General features: G+C 38.3%; 1 protein-coding gene across 4 annotated transcripts in view; it reads left to right on the plus strand.

Moving 5' to 3' along the window:
• MAP4K4 (mitogen-activated protein kinase kinase kinase kinase 4) overlaps positions 1-18,321 on the plus strand; it is a 155,332-nt gene that overhangs the window by 66,213 nt on the left and 70,798 nt on the right. For all 4 annotated transcript variants that reach the window (XM_060769747.2, XM_060769748.2, XM_060769749.2 and 1 more), the window contains exon 3: positions 13,839-13,895. In XM_060769747.2, coding sequence (XP_060625730.2) covers positions 13,839-13,895 — 57 coding nt within the window. The remainder of the gene's footprint in view (positions 1-13,838; positions 13,896-18,321) is intronic.

Genomic DNA, 18,321 nt, shown 5'->3' on the forward strand with positions numbered 1-18,321 from the left:
CTTACTGACCGAAAGGTTACTAGTTAGAATCTGAGGAGAGGGGTGAGCTCCTGCTGTTAGCCCCAGCTTCTGCCAACCTAACAGTTCAAAAACATGCAAATGTGAGTAGATCAATAGGTACCACTCCGGGGAAAGGTAACAGGGCTCCATGCAGTCACACCAGCCACATGACCTTGGAGGTGTCTATGGACGACGCCAGCTCTTCAGCTTAGAAATGGAGATGAGCACCAGCTGTCAGAGTTGGACACGACTGGATTTAATGTCAGGATAAAACCTTTACCTATATGTTTTAATTGTTGTAAAGTTTTATAATCATATGGGTGATGCTTATGAGTTCTAATTAATATGTTTATTGGAAATTATTTTTCTTCTATATATTGTGATTTGCTTGCTTTGATTTAATCTTTTTTGGATTAAGTGTGACTGATATTATGTACATTGTTACTTCTTGTTGTAAGCTGCCCTGCCTACCCTTGGGAAGAGGGGGCAGGATGTAAATAAAGCATTATTTTTATTATTTTTATTGCAGATTGACCCCACTTTGACTGTCACAGCTCAGTGCTATGAAATCCTGGGATTTGTAGTTTGGTGAGGCATCAGTAGTTTTTGACAGAGAAGGCTGAAGGACTTTATTTATTTATTTAAAACTTTTCTATCCAGATCTTCTCGACCTCCGTAGAGGGACTCATACCAGCTAAAACTACAACTCCCATTTCCATAGTATTGTGCCATGGCAGCTAAAATGGTGTCAAACTGCATAGTATCAGCATAGATGCATCCTAAGAGTATGATTTGTCCAAGGTCATTCAGTGGATTTGCATTGCTGAGCAGAGATTTGAATCCGGTGGTGATTCACTAAAATAAAAATGTTAATTTTACACTTGGCATTTGTAAGAATGAGGATGAATACTGGTCGATTTATTGAAAATATTTGTGCGCATAGACCTCAGTAGTTATTCCAGATTAAATAGAATTGTATCTTTTCAGAAAAAAAATGCCTGTTTGGATTACAAATGGTTTTGAGTAGGTTTAGTTCAAGAAGCAGTGACTTCTCATACTTTTAACAGCATGAAGCTTTTAACTGAATGGTTACAGGGGAAACCTTTTTGCACAACACTGTTAAAATGATTGATGTCATGGTTTCAGAACTAATTGGAAGGATGCTTTCTTTGTATGCTGTGTTTAAACTCTAAAATCCCTTGTAGATTTCCTAGCAAGGCCTTTTGTTTTGCCTAGGGAGGGATTCTTGGTTCACATGAACAGAACCAGTGAATAATTGCTGGGCATATATGGATCTGGGGATATCCTTATCTTCATATCTCTTACACTCCCATCCTAGCGAGCCTGCAATTCTGAGTTTAATTGGTAACACTTGCAACATTTGAAGTATTTCATTTTTGGGTTATCTGTTGTGTTTTGTGTATTTTGTGATGAATTTATTTATCCCCTTTTCTGGTTCTTGCCAAAACACTGACTGCTCTTTCATCCCTTCTCAATTTTTAATGACAATTTCTGGCAATTTCCCGTATAAAGTAATGCATGTGCAAGATTTGTTGTCTTATTGTATTCTGTAATAAATTACAGAAGTAGAAATAAGCCATGATTTTAACAGCACAATAGTAATAGAAAAAGATTTTAAATAAAATATATAGTTTGTTGCATGAATACAATAGTTTTGCTTATTCACATCCCCTCCAAACCCTCCTGGAAGTGTTTGTTTGCCTCTATGATATTCATGGGTACATGAAACCATGGTTTTTAGTTAATTGTGCTCAAGAACATCTGGCCCAAGAATACTATAGCGTTGAGCTGGAGGACCTAGAAAATGGCTAAAGAGGGATATATTTGTCTGATGTGGATAAATGAAACCAGGGAAACTCCTCCTATAGATATGGGGGTCATACTCCACTTCTTTAATTCATTCACTGATGACCTCCTACTGTAATATACTACTTAAGTGCTTCCTTTAAAGTTCATCCAGAAGCAAATCTGGAGTGCGCACTGTATTTTTTGGACAATTGAAATACTAAATCCAAAAAAGCTGTCTGTTATTGTAGATTTTGAGGAAGTGACAGTTTATGGGGAAAGGCTTTTAATAGTGTTGTATTGTTCTTATATGTTCTAAGGTGCTTTTAATGTTATTGGTCATTTAACGCTATTAGTTGTTTAATTGCATATACCTATATGTATGTTTTTAGTAGTGTGTCTCAGTATATTTCAATTTCTGCAAAAATTTTGTATCCCAGGACTGGCATATGGTTGACCAACTGGCCTAATCAATCAATCATCAATCAATACTGTTGTTTAGAAATTGAGTGTAATGAAAAAGGAATGCAGATATCACAATTATCCTTTAATGTAATTCAAAGCAATTTATTGTATGCCAACAGGTTGAAAAAGTAAAAATTGCATTAAAATCCAAAGTGCACTTACCAGTAAATCAATGTAAACAAAATAGGTCTGAGTCCTGGTGGTTGAGATCACTATGTACATATTTAATACACTTGCATTTAGCAAGCGAAATAAATGTATTGTGCTAATTGTGATTGTAACCCTGCTCAGGTGTTCTGTGTAAAGGTTAATTAATTATGCAAAGCTTGCCCCCTCCATCCTTACTTTCCTCACATGAAAAGGGTTAGGTGTGAAACCAAGGGACTCTTGTATGCATGTATATGGAGTCATTCCATGCTTGTTAGACTGTTTCAGACTCATCCTTTTCCATGTAAGCAAAGCAGCATTAATTTTAAAAAGGCCACATTTAAGTAACTCTCAAAAGCAGGGGTGGAGGACCTATTTCATGCCAAGACCATATTCCAATTTGGGAAGTGTTTGCATGGTTATTTTCTAGCAGAGAAAAAAGTGGAGCAAAAGCAACGTGCATGGGGTCAGATGCAATTCCTACCAGTTTAGATGTTTATACACCAAACTTATGAAGCACAGTTAAATTATGTACATTAAATAATCAAGAATGAGCTCTAATGCAAGACTTTTAGACATGCGAAGCACAATGCAGTCCAATGAGGAATTTCCTGGCCTGCAAAGTACTATTCATTTTCCTTTAGCAGCATCTCAATTTAAAAAGCACAGTACCATTCAAGGTATTAAGAGCAGAGTATTTGAAGTTTAAGTGGTTTGAAATATTCTGTTGTCTCCAATTACTCATCTTGAATCACTGGAAAAACTTGTGAATCAGATGTGGAACCATCCTAGCTTGGCGCACCCAAATCCCTTGTTTAAATTGTGCTTTGGACTATCATGACACAGCTCTAGACTTGCATAGTTCCTCTTCCCTTTACTTACAAACAAGAGAAGGAGTCTTCATGTCTAGTTAGAGGCAAATCATAGGTTTCCATTGAGAAAAAAGTGAAAAACCACTGTTAGTTACAGATTAGAAGTAGGAGGCACACCATATAAGCCTGTAGCTTAATCACTGCTTCTTTTTACTTCTGGTTTGACATCTCTATATAGTATATATCAAATATTCATTTCCTGCCAGAAAGCAAAATGGAACAACTATAACTTGAAGCAAACAAAAGAGCTTTGCAGGATCATCATTCCTTTAATTGACCTCCTGTCTACTTTGAAGTGTGAAGTAATATTGAATTAATAACATAATGTATTTTGTTGAACATAGTAATTATTGAGTTTGATACCTAGAACACTTTAATATCTAGGTAAGAGACAAGTCTTGAAACACGCCTGACCTCCAAGAGGGTGGCACTCACATCCCGAATGCTTTCAAAACTTCCATCAGAAATACTTTTTTATAAACCAGTTCTAGCTTGAGTACAGGCAGTCCCTGTTTTCAAAACAATATGCAAGGAAACTTATTTTTATTGCCCAAGTCTCGATTAAATACTGCAAGTTATGACTGTAAAATTTAATGTCAGTTTGACATGTGTTGTTATCATTTATGAAGGGCACCCCTCCAAACACACATACTATGTCTAGTTTACTGATATTGTTAACTTAGATGTAGAAAGGCCTTTTCAAATGCTCATTTGGTCAAAGTGTGTGCTGGTCAGTTAGCCTCCATTATGGAACTTGGTATAATGAAAGAACTTGTCTTTGTGATCAGAAAGTCGGTTCAGAACTTGTGTCCATGCAATTTTCTGAAGTCCTGCATTTTTAGTTCTATGGGGAAAATGTCTGTATCCATTTTAGGACAATTTCCAGGAAGAAAAAGATGAATGATGCTATTATCAGATATAAAACAATTTTGCCGCATTTCTTATGACAAAGTTTACTATGAACATCATGACCTAAACCAAAGTTAAAACCTAAACATTCAATGGCAAATAATATTAACAGCTAGATCTAGATATCATACCTATTTGAGGGCACATCTACATTGTAAAATGAATACAGTTGGGCACCACTTTAACTGCCATGGCTCAGTGCTGTGGAACCCTGGGATTTGTAGTTTGGTGAGGCTGATATCTAGCATTCTGCTCCCACAGTGGCCACCCAGATGCTGTGGGAGACTTATAGCAGAGCATGGATTAGCATCCTCCTAGTCATGCTTCTAGCAACTCGTATTCAGAGCTGTACCACATATGCTACTTTATAGTGCTGCTTTCTTGGTCAGAGTTTCCCGGATGATGGAGAGTCTCTAACATGTTGTGTGAGTTTTTCCTGCTGTTGTCAGTTGAGCATCCAGCTAAGCCAGGCATCTTTAAACTGTGGTGCTCCAGCTGTTTGGGCCTCCAACTCCCAGAAGCCCTAGCCAGTCTGTTTATTTATTTACTTACTTACTTACTTTGCTTATATACCGCTGTTCTCAGCCCGGAGGCGACTCACAGCGGTTCACACACAGTAAAAACAGCAATAATTCAATGCAACACATAACAATAGACCACTTAACACATTATCCACTAATAAACAATAAGCAATTATAATAACAGTTATTACAATAACCAAACCCAATCGTCTCATCGTCAAAGCGTAGTCCAGGTTCATCGTCCATTGTTCCATTCCTATGTTCAAATTACCAAATATTGTTTAGTTGTCAGGAATTCTGGGAGCTAGAGGCCCAAACATCTGGAGGGCCACAACTTGAAGATGTCTGAGCTATGTTGCATATTGTGTATTTTCTATGATGGCTAAGTTAAAAGAAGTTTCCTGAATGTGGGAACCCTATGGGGAAACAGTGAATCTGCTGGAGAACTTCTCAGGGAAGATATCTATAGGTTTCCCTCAGCCAATAGAAAACATGTATATTCTGCATGCTCACTCCTGGTCAGATGTGTTTCAGTTGTATTCATCATTGTTTCCCTTCTGCACTTTCAATATATTCCCTGTGTCTGTGATTTTAAAACAACAACACATAAGGGTGTGCAATTGATTTGACGAATAATAGGGAGTTGTTATCTTCAGACTCCCCAGATGTGTGCTTTCACTTCTTGTTCCTTAGCACTCAGTAATTCATAGGCTGTGCATTCAGGGGAATCGGTCAGACCACACTGATCACATGAGCTGGATTTCTTTCTTTTTGCTGGACTGGGTGCATGGTAGCTCTGCCTCATTTGAATGCTGCCGAAGCATCCAATCTCTGTCTGGCAGCAGTGATGACTCTTGTCCCATAACAACAGTAGGATATTTGAGACCTTTTTCTCTTGGGTGCACATGCGTGCTTTGCGTTGCTTTTCACTCTGTAAGGAGAAAGGGTCCTTTTTTTCCCTTTTTTTCCCTTTTTTTTTTTTTACTGCTGTGGCACTTTGGCACAGGCTTTCATCCAGAGAATACAGCTTTTCTCTGAACAGCCTAGTGTTCCTGAATCCACAGAACCTTATGATGCATTTTAGCAGGAAAACTGGCAGTCCTGCTTCCCTGCCCCTTGTTTGCAGGTCCTTTGAAAAGGCACAGGGAGGCCGAGGTTTGATTTGCACCTGTTCCTCTTCAGGGCCCACCTGGAGTGGTCATTTCTGGAAAATATACAGGAAATTAAGAGAGGGTGAACAGTGGGCATTAGAAACCCATGAGCCCATAGAGCATTGTTTCTCAACTGTCCTAATGCTGCGACCCCAGTTCCTCATGTTGTGGTGACTCCCAAACATAAAATTACTTTAATTGCTACTTCACAGTTGTAATTTTGCTACTGTTAAGAATCATAATGTAAACATCTGATATGTAGGATGTATTTTCATTCACTGAACCAAATTTGGCACAAATACCTAATATGCCCAAATTTGAATACTGGTGGGGTTGAGGGAAATTGATTTTGTCGTTGTTGAGATTTATAGTTCACCTACAATTAAAGAGCATTCTAAACTCCACCAATGATGGAATTGAACCAAACTTGGTACAAAGAACTCCCATGACCAACAGAAACTACTGGAAGGGTTTGGTGGGCATTGAGCTTGAGTTTTGGAGTTATAGTTCACCTACATCCGGAGAGCACTGTGGACTCAAACAATGATGGATCTGGATCAAACTGGATCAAACTTGGCACAAATACTCAATATGCACAAATGTGAACACTGGTGGAGTTTGGGGAAAATAGACCTTGAGATTTGGGAGTTGCAGTTGCTGGGATTTATAGTTCACCTCCAATCAAAAAGCATTCTGAACTCCACCAACAATAGAATTGGGCCAAACTTCCCACACAGAGAACCCTCATCCAGGAGCAACAGAAAATACTGTGTTTTCTGATGGCATTTGCCGACTCCTCTGACTCCCCCTTGCGACCCCCCCCCAAGGGGTCCTGACTCCCAGGTTGAGAAACACTTCCATAGAGTCTTTGCACTGAATTGAGAACAACCATTTTTAGCCTAGTACTCAACCTCTCCAGTGCTTATTGAAAACACTAACTGCCAATTATGGGTTCCTGTATCATCTTGGCCTAAAACTTTCAGCATCTTTAACAATTAGGACTGTCTGTTTGAAACCTGAAGAGCAGTCTTATACCTTCAATGGTTGCATAGAAGCTAAAATCTCAACATATGTTGTTTGTCATGGAATTAGTCAACTGGAAATTCAATCTGCTACTCAGCTGCCAAAGGTACAAGAGCCCTCTTAACTTTTCACTTTGGTAAACCTATGGTCATTGACCATGTTGGCTGGAAATGTTAGGTGGTTAAGAACCTGTCCGTACGCTAGTCCTATCTGCTAGAATGTTGATTTCAATTAGTGCTTACATTTCAAGACTAATGTAATGGTTACACTTGAAGAGTTGGAAGTTACTGAATATTCTGATTTTTTAAAATTAGTCATCCCTTCATTAGATTGAGATGGTGCTGCAGAACTATAAAAAGATCATTCATTGTGCTGCTATTAGAGCGACCACCTCTGTGCCTCCACTGCTTTTCCCCTTGAATTGAATTTTTATAAGCTCAATATTGTTTATGAAAACAATATGCTTCAGCTAGAAGATAGACAAAACTGTTTTTATCTCACAGTATCCCTTCCTTTTGAATCTTCACTCCTCAAAATACTATATGGACAAACCCGTTTTTAAACATTTATTTTTTAAGGCCATTCATTAACTTTCTGCCTTTTACTCATCTAAACCAAAGTTCAGTGTGTTGTTGAATCTGGATTTGGGATTATTAGATTCTAATAACATGATTTGGAGAAAGGATGTACCAGTATGCTGCAGGTAACAGGCAGGGTGATAGCACATTGTGAACCTGTAGCATCCTCAACAGGGATTAGGAACCTGCAGCCTTCCAGCTGTAGCTGAACCCGAGATCTCATGCCTCCTTACTGTTGGTTGTATTGACAGTGCTAGTGGAAATTACAGCCTAATTACATAACTGGAAGGTCATACGTCCTTCATTTTTGCTTTTTCCTTCACCTACAGCAAAGAGCCTCTTCACTTTCATCCTTTAATATCTTAGCGATACTGATGTGGTTTTAATTCCAAGAGCAAAAGGGAAAAAAAACCAGCATGTAGCATCAGGAGTGTGTAAGCCATGGGTGGGCAAAGTGGCGTCATGGGCTTCATGTGATCTCATGACCACTGTGGCTCTTAGGGGCCTCCAGAAATTAAATAATAATAATAATTTGAATACATTTCAGAAAGATTGCTTTGCCCCAAGATGCCATTTGTTAGATTTTGCAACATGTTTGCAGCATGTTCCAGGCCATTTTAGACCCAGGAAAGGTATTTTTAAAACCCAGAAGTTACTTCTGGTCACTTCCTCTTATCAAAAGCACAACTAAAGTGCCCATCATGTTTGATCCAGGGCACTGGGTAGTTTGGAAGGTTAAAAAACCCACTCCTGGCTAAGAAGCCCAGGGTGCCCAAGTGATTTTTTGTTAAAAAGAAACCCCGAAGATTTACAGTAGTTTTTTTGTTTTGTTTTCCCCTGTGATATTTAAATTGCATACTTGCTTCATTGAACTGCTCTGTCTGTGCCTTGCAGCACTGCAATTCATTGCATTCTATTTTTGATGTACTGCAGAGTAAATGTTTGGGGATGGGATGGCTGCAAATTGAATTTTGCAGCAAATAGATTGCTTTCTGTCTTGGTATCTTGTGATTATTAAAGCCAGAGTATAGCTTTCCACATTCATAATTCGATCACATTATATATAGGCAGTGGAGACATCTTTCCCCTGTGATCACTCTTTTCAGGAGTGAATTTCCTATCCTGGAGGTAGATTTTTCTTCCCTCTGCAAATAATAAATAAATAAATAAATAAATATATAAATTCCTGTTGTCTTACCCCTGTTCTTAAGTATGAGTCGTTTGTAAGTCGGATATTTATAAATTGGAGACTGCCTGTATATATATTCTTATTGCATTGTCATTGAACTTTTTACAATTTTTGTAAAAAGAGGTATGCTGTTTTGTTCTTGTAGCATGGCTATTATTAAGTCTTCAAGATGCTGCTATATCTCCCTGCTCTCCTTTTTATGCTATAAGGTATTAACACAGCTACTTCTTTGAAAATTACAAGAATTACTATCACTATGTAGATAAGAGGCTGACGAAAAAGGAACACAGCTGTCTGTAGATAAAATGCATACATTTTTTCTCCTAAATGTGAGTGCTTGTTTATTTTTGCAAGTTGCTTTTCACAGAGATGAGACTCTTAAGAGTGTATTTTTAAAAGGAAAACATATTTGGCATCTAACAGAAATTTTCTGTGCCTATTGCTTATGTAACATGCTAGAGACTGGGCGAAAGGGACTACAGAACACTTTAGTGGCTTTGTGGTGTTCATTTGTCATTGCCTCCTAAGTAGTTCATTTCTTGCCCTGTTCCCAGCCTTAAAATATTTTATATGTTAGAGAGCACACATTTTTGCATCCCTGTAAAATAAGATTTTCTTATGGTTTGTTTGGCTTGGGGCAGTGGGAATTTTATACTTCCCACAGTCTTTATTTCCCACCCTTCAGCTTGACATAATTTTCCCTTGGGGCTGGGAAGAAAAAAAACCAGTAAATGCAAACACTTCCACATCCTTTCCTTAGTGGCAGTGAAACGAAATATTTGTTCTTGCTACTCTTGAGTGTTTGAAAACACTGTGAGGTAAAACAGCAGGACCTCTTTGAAGTGGTTGGATCATGACTCCTTTGCCCTCCTTCTCCCCCCAAAAGGACTGATTGCAGAGTCCAGTCACAAAGGAGTGTGAAAATAAAGATTATCTCATGTTAAAGAAAATCTGTGAAAAAGGGTCCTGCCTTGAAATATTCGATTTACTTATTTTCCTATGTAAAAAGGCAAAGGGTCCCATAGCATCTTAAAATATAAGATGTTTTATTTGACATAAAAGTTTTCTGTGTCCTACTTTGGGTGCATCTACACCAGGAATCCTCAGACTTTTTAAAGCTGAGGGCTACTTCAGACTATAGTTTGAAAAAAAATCATGAACGAATTCTTATGCATACTACACTTACCTTATTTGTACCGCAAAAAAAAACCTCCATGAAAGAACAATACAATATTTAAAATGAAGAACAGTTTTAACCAACATGAAATTACATGGAAATGTGGGCCTGATTTTGGCTGATGAGATACACAAGTTATTGTTATTGTTGTTTGCCTTCAAGTCATTTCAGACTCAGGGTGACCCTAAGTCCAAAGATTATGACAGGGTCCAGGTAAATGACCTTGTAGGCCTGCATCCAACCGTGGGCCATAGTTTGAGGATTCCTGTTCTACAATGTAGAAGTAATGCGGTTTGACACCACTTTAACTGCCATGGCATAATGCTGTGGAATCATGGAAATTGAGGTGTTGAAAGGTAGCCTTCTCTGCCAAAGAGTGCAGATGTCTTACCAATGACAACTTCCATAATATCGAGCCAAGGTAGTTATAGTGGTGTCAAACTATGCTTCCATAATATCGAGCCAAGGTAGTTATAGTGGTGTCAAACAGCATTACTTCTACAGTGTAGATGTATGCTTTATCAAGCAGGAGGAAGTTTGTACTATCTGCAATGTTTTACTCATTTGGACATTTCTCATGTTTTCCTGCAATGGACAAATATGGCTACCCTGTCCTCCATTTTCTCTCTCTTTCTGCTTTTTTAATTTTTTTAAAGTCTAAATTGAGATAATGAACAGTACAAAAGAACGGAAGGAACAAGTCATCTGTTTCTGAGTAGTCCTTCTCTCTGTATTGCACCTTTTTATTTAATCATGTTCATCAGTTCTGTGTATGCTTGCTCTTCACCTGCCCACAATGACTTATAACCAGAAGCATGAGTCACACTCCTCATTTTATAAACTACTAGTTTGCTTCCTGTAGAGGAAGGAAGGTCTTTGGGCTTACTAGGACCAGTGACTCAATCAGAGGTTACCATGGCAGACTTTATAATCTGATTTTTTAGTTAAAGAGAAAACGAGTTTTCTCTGATAGGTCATGAAAGTGCATTGTTGTGATAGCCAGGACAATTCTTCTGTAGTCAAAGAGTGTGTATGAGTAACTACTGGAAAAATTTACAATCTGTGGAGCAACCTTGCTCATCCCTGTTAAGCTGAAGAACTCTTGAAATAATATTCATGTCTTCAAGAACTACTGCATAAAAGTAGTTATATGTACAACTCATATTTTTTTCCCAGTAATGATATTTTGTGGAGCCCTTAGCAACTACTGTTGGAGACCTAGGTTTCCAGCGAGCCCTAGTTAATAAACCCAGATTTCAAACATAATCCACTGTGTGTGGGAGAATTCACGAAGAAGTGTGTTAGACAGCACAGATCTCCTGAACCTAAGTCATTGACAAAAGGTCTTTCTGGACAACTTGTGGTGCTCCAGTAGATGTTGAATTCAAATTGCCTTCAGTCACAATTGAAAGCTAGGAGTAAGGTATTTGTAGCCCAGAAACACCCAGCATAGCATATTTTCTCCACCCATATAGCATAGCATCTCACTTCTCAGATGTTTCGAGGAAGCCTATAGTTAGATCACAAAAAGAACTATACCTCTATTATTGTTGCATCACAGAAAGAGGGGTACTATTTCTTCTAGTTGTAGAAATGAACCCTTGCAAATAAAAAGTGTTACATATTTACTTTTGTTATCCAAATTGCACAGCTTCAAATAGTCTTGCTTGCTTTTGAAAAACCAATTTGAAACTTGGTATTTAAAACTTAGTAAGATAAGTGGGCCTCTTGTCAAGCTAAAAACTTCTGGCTCCAATATGCTCTTAATGCAACTTCTAAGCAAGCAGAACTTTTTGCTGTTTTATTTTAGGTCCTGCAAATAACTGGCCATAATTATTTTCAGGAGCAGTTATACCAGGCATGGGCAAACTTCCGCCCTCCAGGTGTTTTGGACTTCAACTCTCACATTTCCTAACAGCCAGTAAGCTGGCTGGGATTTCTGGGATTTGAAGTCCAAAACACCTGGAGACCAAAGTTTGCCCACGCCCGAGTTATACCATAGCTTATAACCGGAAGAAGATAGAGCTACTCAGCTTGAAAAAGACTGCATTTTACATGGTCATTGATGTCTATTATTTCTTAATGCAGTATTCACAGTACATGAAAAGACACAGCGAAAAATAAATAGCCAACCTTCTGATAATAGAACATATGTTTGTAGGTATTGTTCTATGGAACAAACCATTTAAATTGGAAAAGTAAAGACAGAGTTGGCTGGTAAGTCTTGTATCAACAAAACAGCCCATCTTTACTTTAGAGGAAATACATTTTGACAAAAACTAAAAAAAAAAAACCCTTTGTAGGGTTTGGCACCCCCATCTCAAAATAGCCCCCCCCCCCCAAGCCTGAAACTACCAGGAGTGAACATTCCAGTTGCCTAAAAATTGCAGCCATAAATGATGCATTTTGGCCCTCTGGAACTCCAGAGGAATCAGATGCATGGTGAGTGGTATGTCATTCCAGCACGCCCGGTGTACCTACTTGGATATTTGATTGTAAGTGTATGGTCATGTTTTATAGTGGGTCTACTGAGTGGTAAAGATGGATATGTGAATTTTCCCTTTCATACTTGTTATACTGGAAAATAATAAAAATAATACATCTTTATAACCACCCTCTCTCCCTGAGGAGAAAAATAAGTGGTTTGCATATATAGCTTTGAGTCACTTTGTGATAAGGTTATTGCACTCAAATGTTGACAAATTCATGAAGGCAATACCGAGGGATTGGCTTCCATGCCTTGCAGCTTTGTGAAATCTCTTGTGGAAATAAATCTCCCATTTTTGGTCTGTGGTTAGAGTCAGGCCTGTGGTTGAGACAGGATGTGTTTGAACTAGATCTGGGCCCAACTTATAAAATACAGTATCTTGTCTTGAGAGATTGATTTGGCTTAGTGATTTTTTTTAGTATTTCAGCAAGCATTTTTTTCCTCTGAGCTTTGGCTTAATTAACTTAATATTGTTTGGCTTGTTGTTCCATTGTTTTTATGTAAATATTACAATAAGCTACCTCGAGTCCTGAAAAATGCACTGAAATCCCAATGTTGGGTTATGTGTAAATAACCCAAAACCGGCGTTACACTGAGTGGTACAGAGAGGATAGTGATCCTTATAGCACTAAACCCTCATCCTCAACCCAGCTCTTGAGGTTTTCTGATCACATTGGAAGAGATCTGTTCAGACGGTGGTTCTCAACCTGTAGGTCCCCAGATGTTTTGGCCCTCAACTCCCACGAAATCCTAGCAGATGCTTAACTGGCTGGGATTTCTGGGAGTTGTAGACCAAAACACATGGGGACCCACAGGTTGAGAACCACTTTGTTAGGACAACAAGCAGGATGTTGGATGTAGCCACTTTAAAAATTAATTTGTTAATGTAATTCAGGAAAAAGATTTGATACCAGTATTGGATTGGAGAATCTTTGAAAGATGACATTCAAAAATTGCCTGGGATAATCAGTGTGGGGGGAAATGCAGTGGATAAAAATATCAGTGTTTATTGCTCTGGCAGTGCTGTCCACTCCTTTTGTTCATAAAATCAATTTTTCAGTGTGTGGTGTAGCTTGGTGTTCCTCAATGGCACTTTGTGTCAGAAAAAATTGAATTGATTTTCCCATCAGTATTAGTCTGTCTAAACATAACAAAATTGATAGATTTAATCTTTTCAGCTTTGTGTGATTTTACTGTAGCCATATTTACTAAAAAAAAAAAATCATTGGTAATTTAGTATCTCATGACCATATCCAAAACATTGAACTATGCTTCTCAATTAAAGTGTGGATGTAAGAGAAGAGTAGTGATTAAATTTACTTACTGCATGACTTAAAAGGTCACACATATAGCCTCTTTAAATATCCAAGATGCAGATAACTATATATTATTATATAAAGCTTGTCTTGCATGTTTAAGATATAAATAATGGATAAATAGTTTGATAACATTTCCATGGTGCTTTACTGAATATATTAATGGAATGGCTAACGATTCTTCCTTTCTTCATAGGGTCGGCATGTCAAGACGGGTCAACTGGCAGCTATCAAAGTCATGGATGTTACAGAGGTGAGTTTAAAATGGGACTCCAGTTCTTTTGAAGAGAAAAATAGAATAAAAGGAATTGTCTGTGTGCTCGCTGCCACACTCGAGATCTCTGCATTGTGACATACATGCATATCTCTGGATTAGGACCAAAGTAGAAAGTAATGTGCACTCATCTGAGAATGTCAGTTCCTTCACAATAAATGTATACCCTTTTTAGGTTACTGAGGAAATGGACCCAAAAAAGATCCCAAAGGCCTAAATGCAGAAACATCTGCTAAAATGTTGAGCAGATTGTTGGCAGAATTCAACAGTGTAAAGCAGTAGTTGTAATGGACTCAAGGGGATTTACTGTGGAGCTTTATATGAGAACCGGGAGAAATTAACTCAGCTAGAGAGATAAAAATATACATCTGTAGTTAAAGTCTTATCTTTAATGGCTTTAGTTGAAGGCGTTCAAAAATAGATCACTTTTTCATTTAAGAAGTATTTTAAACATCAGAAAATGAAAGGGTAGTTCTGAAAATAGTGTTATCTACTGTTATCACACAGACTTTTTATTGTATAATCAGGCAAAAATTATTTATCAGCTGTGTTTTATTAGCTCAGCATTGCCATAAAGCATTTCAGACCAAACAGTCAATTGGTCCAAAACCTATTCACTTTATATTATCCATCTGAAGTATTAAAACTCATTCTCAGTTATTCTCAGAGAAAAAGAATTTTTAATTGGCAGGAAGGTTATGCTATGCTAAATTGAACTTTTTCGAGAATTTCACATTCACTCACTTCAGAAATTTAATCCAGAATTGTGTTTCAATCTGGGTTTGACATCAATTTGCTTTTATTTATGTTTTGTGCATTTGTTTGTGCACATTCAACTAAAATCCCGGTAAGACTCTGAGCTTGTGAGTAAATGATATTTGGAATGATGAGGCAATAAACAAGGAGAAGTGACTAATATATTTCCTTATGACTCTGGACTGCTGTAATAACAGAGCAAGGCTGTAGTAGGTTTCCAAAACACAATGTAGCATACTCTTGAAAAGAACTATATATTTTGTTACATGCAGAGGACCTGAACATGTTGCTGCAAAATATTTTTGAAAGACATACTACTGTAATCTATATAAATAAAAATGTAATGTTCGTTTGTGGAATTAACAGAACTCAAAAACCACTGGACGAATTGGCACCAAATTGGGACACAATATACCTATCAGGCCAACGAGTGACCATCACTCATAAAAATACTGAAAAACACAGCAGAAGAGACTTAAAAAGCCACCCCCCCAAATACATTACAACGCATGCTGCTCCCGTACCTTGGGAAGTCTGATCTGGCCACAGTGTCCACGCTCTTGTTACATCCTGAATAGATTAGTGCAACGTGCTCTCCGTGGGGTTACCTTTGAAGACTGTTCGGAAACTAGTCCAATGGGTGGCAGCCAGATTATTCACCGGAGCATCATACAGGGAGCATACCACCTCCCTGCTATGTCAGCTCCACTGGCTGCCGATCCAATTCTGAGCACAATTCAAAGTGCTGGTTTTGACCTATAAAACCTTATACGGCTCCGGCCCAGCGTATCTGTCTGAACGTATCTCCTTCTATGTCCCGCCTAGGAATTTAAGATCTTCTGGAGGGGCCCTGTTCTCGGGCACGAGGGACAGGGCCTTCTCGGTGGTGGCCCCCCACCTGTGGAACTCACTCCCCGGGAAAATTAGATCATCGTTATCCCTCCTCTCTTTTAGAACGAAATTAAAAATAATTTTAAAAAATGGATATGGGACCAGGCCTTTGGGTAATCTGGCAGATTGACAAGGAAAATGACAACAATGAGCTTTGGAAAAGGACTATGATAAGCTGAATGGCTCACTAATTACGGAACTTGGCGAAACGATGGCCACCAAGCTGGCTTTTTCTATGAGATTTTATTGTAATAATTTAATGTTTTAACTATTTATAATTACTGTGATGGAGCCCCCGGTGGCGCAGTGGGTTAAACCCCTGTGCCGGCAGGACTGAAGACCGACAGGTCGCAAGTTCGAATCTGGGGAGAGGTGGATGAGCTCCCTCTATCAGCTCCAGCTCCTCATGCGGGGACATGAGAGAAGCCTCCCACAAGGATGATAAAAACATCAAATCATCCAGGCGTCCCCTGGGCAACGTTCTTGCAGACGGCCAATTCTCTCACACCAGGAGTCACTCCTGACATGACAATTTTTTTTTACTGTGATATGCATTGTATTGTGTTTAAATGTAGGAATCGAATATATGCTGGCTGGAAGCCACCCTGAGTCCCCCCTAGGGGGTTGAGAAGGGTGGGGTAGAAATGCTCGAAATAAATAAATAAATAAATAAATGTGCAAAACCACACACACACATACACGCAAACATACATATACATGAATATATATACACACATATACACATATATAGACATACACAACACATGTACACAGACTGGGCCACAGCAACACGTGGGGGTGGACAGCTAGTCATATAATAAAGAGACACTTCTCTAAAAATATTTATAATGTAAAATAAACTGGAACCAGAGTACTTGGACCCATTTCATTAGCCTTTTAATCATAATGTGGGCCTGAGGCTGCTTTTATTGCCTTGCTGTACTGTAGGGGACCCATGCTGGGAACCAGATGGGGAGTGAAGTCTTACCAGCTCTCTTGGATTTCCCAGTGACTTTTGGTACTAATAACTGTGGTATCCTTCTGGACCACATCATACCAGTGCTTCTCATTCTTTCTCAGATTGTGATCAAGAAATGGTGCTATGGGAATAGTGTTTGATGCCTCATTAATTGGTTTGTGATGTCTCACATAATTCTATTTTATTCCTTTGTTAATGTAATATCTCTATAAGTCCCATATAAGGACCATGCAGAGCTTCTGGGTGATGTGAGGCTAGTATGCGTATGATATTCAGTTTTGTTATTCTTTGCCATTCAAAGCCAAGGAGAGGATTGAGGCCCTTGAAGGTTGCCTAAACTACATGAGAAAAAATGTCATTCAGTCTTGACAAGAAGGAATAACCCTGATTGAAAGCAATTTGGGGATCTGGATTGATTCTCTTCTGGAAGAGAATGCATTTCCCCTGAAAAATTAGGTTTGTGGATTAAGAGTAGTTGATTTGGGTACCCCACATATCTCTGTAATGGCAGGTACAAGGAGAGAACATAACCAAGTACTTTAGTGAACCAGCTGCAGTCCTTTCTGAATTACCGTAATTAGAAATAGTTATCCCTTGATCAAATCACATTTAAATAATTGCTAAACACCTTTTCTGATTCTGGGGTGTTTTTTTTTTTTAAATTACAAAACTCTAAATGGCTCAGGGTGGGTTAAGAAACCTCCTGTTTTACTATGATGCTGTCCAGATATCAAGAGGAATAAGGAGTCCTTTGTGTAGATGACGTCTTGGAAGGGGACATTCTATTTCTTGCTCCCAAAGTACATTCTCCCTTCAAAGTTACATTTGTTCTTGGCTTTTCAAAAAATAAATGAAAGGTTTTAAATTGTTGTTTTATTGTTTCTATACATTATTTTAATGTTTCTTTGATTTGATTTATTATACAGTGCACTGGCGACATTTGTGGTGAGATGGTTTTTAAAAAATAAATAAATAATACATAGCCTAAAGGAGTGATTCTCAATCTGTGGGTCCCCAGGTGTTTTGGCCTACCAGCTGTTGGGATTTCTGGGAGCTGATGGCCAAAACATCTGGTAACCCACAGATTGAGAACAACTGGTCTAAATATATGCCTTCAACTTCATTCAGTGGTCAGTGTAGCTGTGCCCCTAGCACCACTACAACATCCTAGCTATCTGGCAGGCTACTTACAGGGAAGGGTCTCTTCTGGTCATCAAAAATCCCACACTTATCTTATAGTAAAACTAGTATGTTGTCTATCCACCATGTTTGAGTCAGCTGGGTCCCAAGTACATTTGTAGTATTGCTAAATCTATAGTGGTGGAAACCCAATAATTCTAAATAGGAAACGTCTGGTAACGAAAGAAAGATATCTGCAGAAAATATTTGTTTAAATGGCCAGAGTAGATGTTTAAAATATATATTAGCAAGTGTCTTTTCTTAAAATTGCCAATTGACCTATGGTGGCCACATAAATTTCATAAGATTTACTTAGGCCGAGGATATTCAGAGGTGGTAACTTAGCTTCCAAGATCAGATGGGATCAAGTATCTTTTGGGTAGGCATAGGTAATGCTTAAATATTTGTTGTGAGACCATTGGTTTTGATTGAATTTGTATTGAGCAATCGAATAATCTCATGAACATTTTCAGGAAACAGAAGTACTGTATCCTCCATAAAAAATTGTCAGGAATTTTTGTGGAGGATAGTTCTTTTTTTTTTTTTTTTTAAACACTTAAAAACAAGTGCACATTCTTATGAAGTGGTAATTTTTGTCTC

Source organism: Anolis sagrei, chromosome 3 (assembly GCF_037176765.1).
Source record: "Anolis sagrei isolate rAnoSag1 chromosome 3, rAnoSag1.mat, whole genome shotgun sequence".
Classification (NCBI taxonomy): domain Eukaryota; kingdom Metazoa; phylum Chordata; class Lepidosauria; order Squamata; family Dactyloidae; genus Anolis; species Anolis sagrei.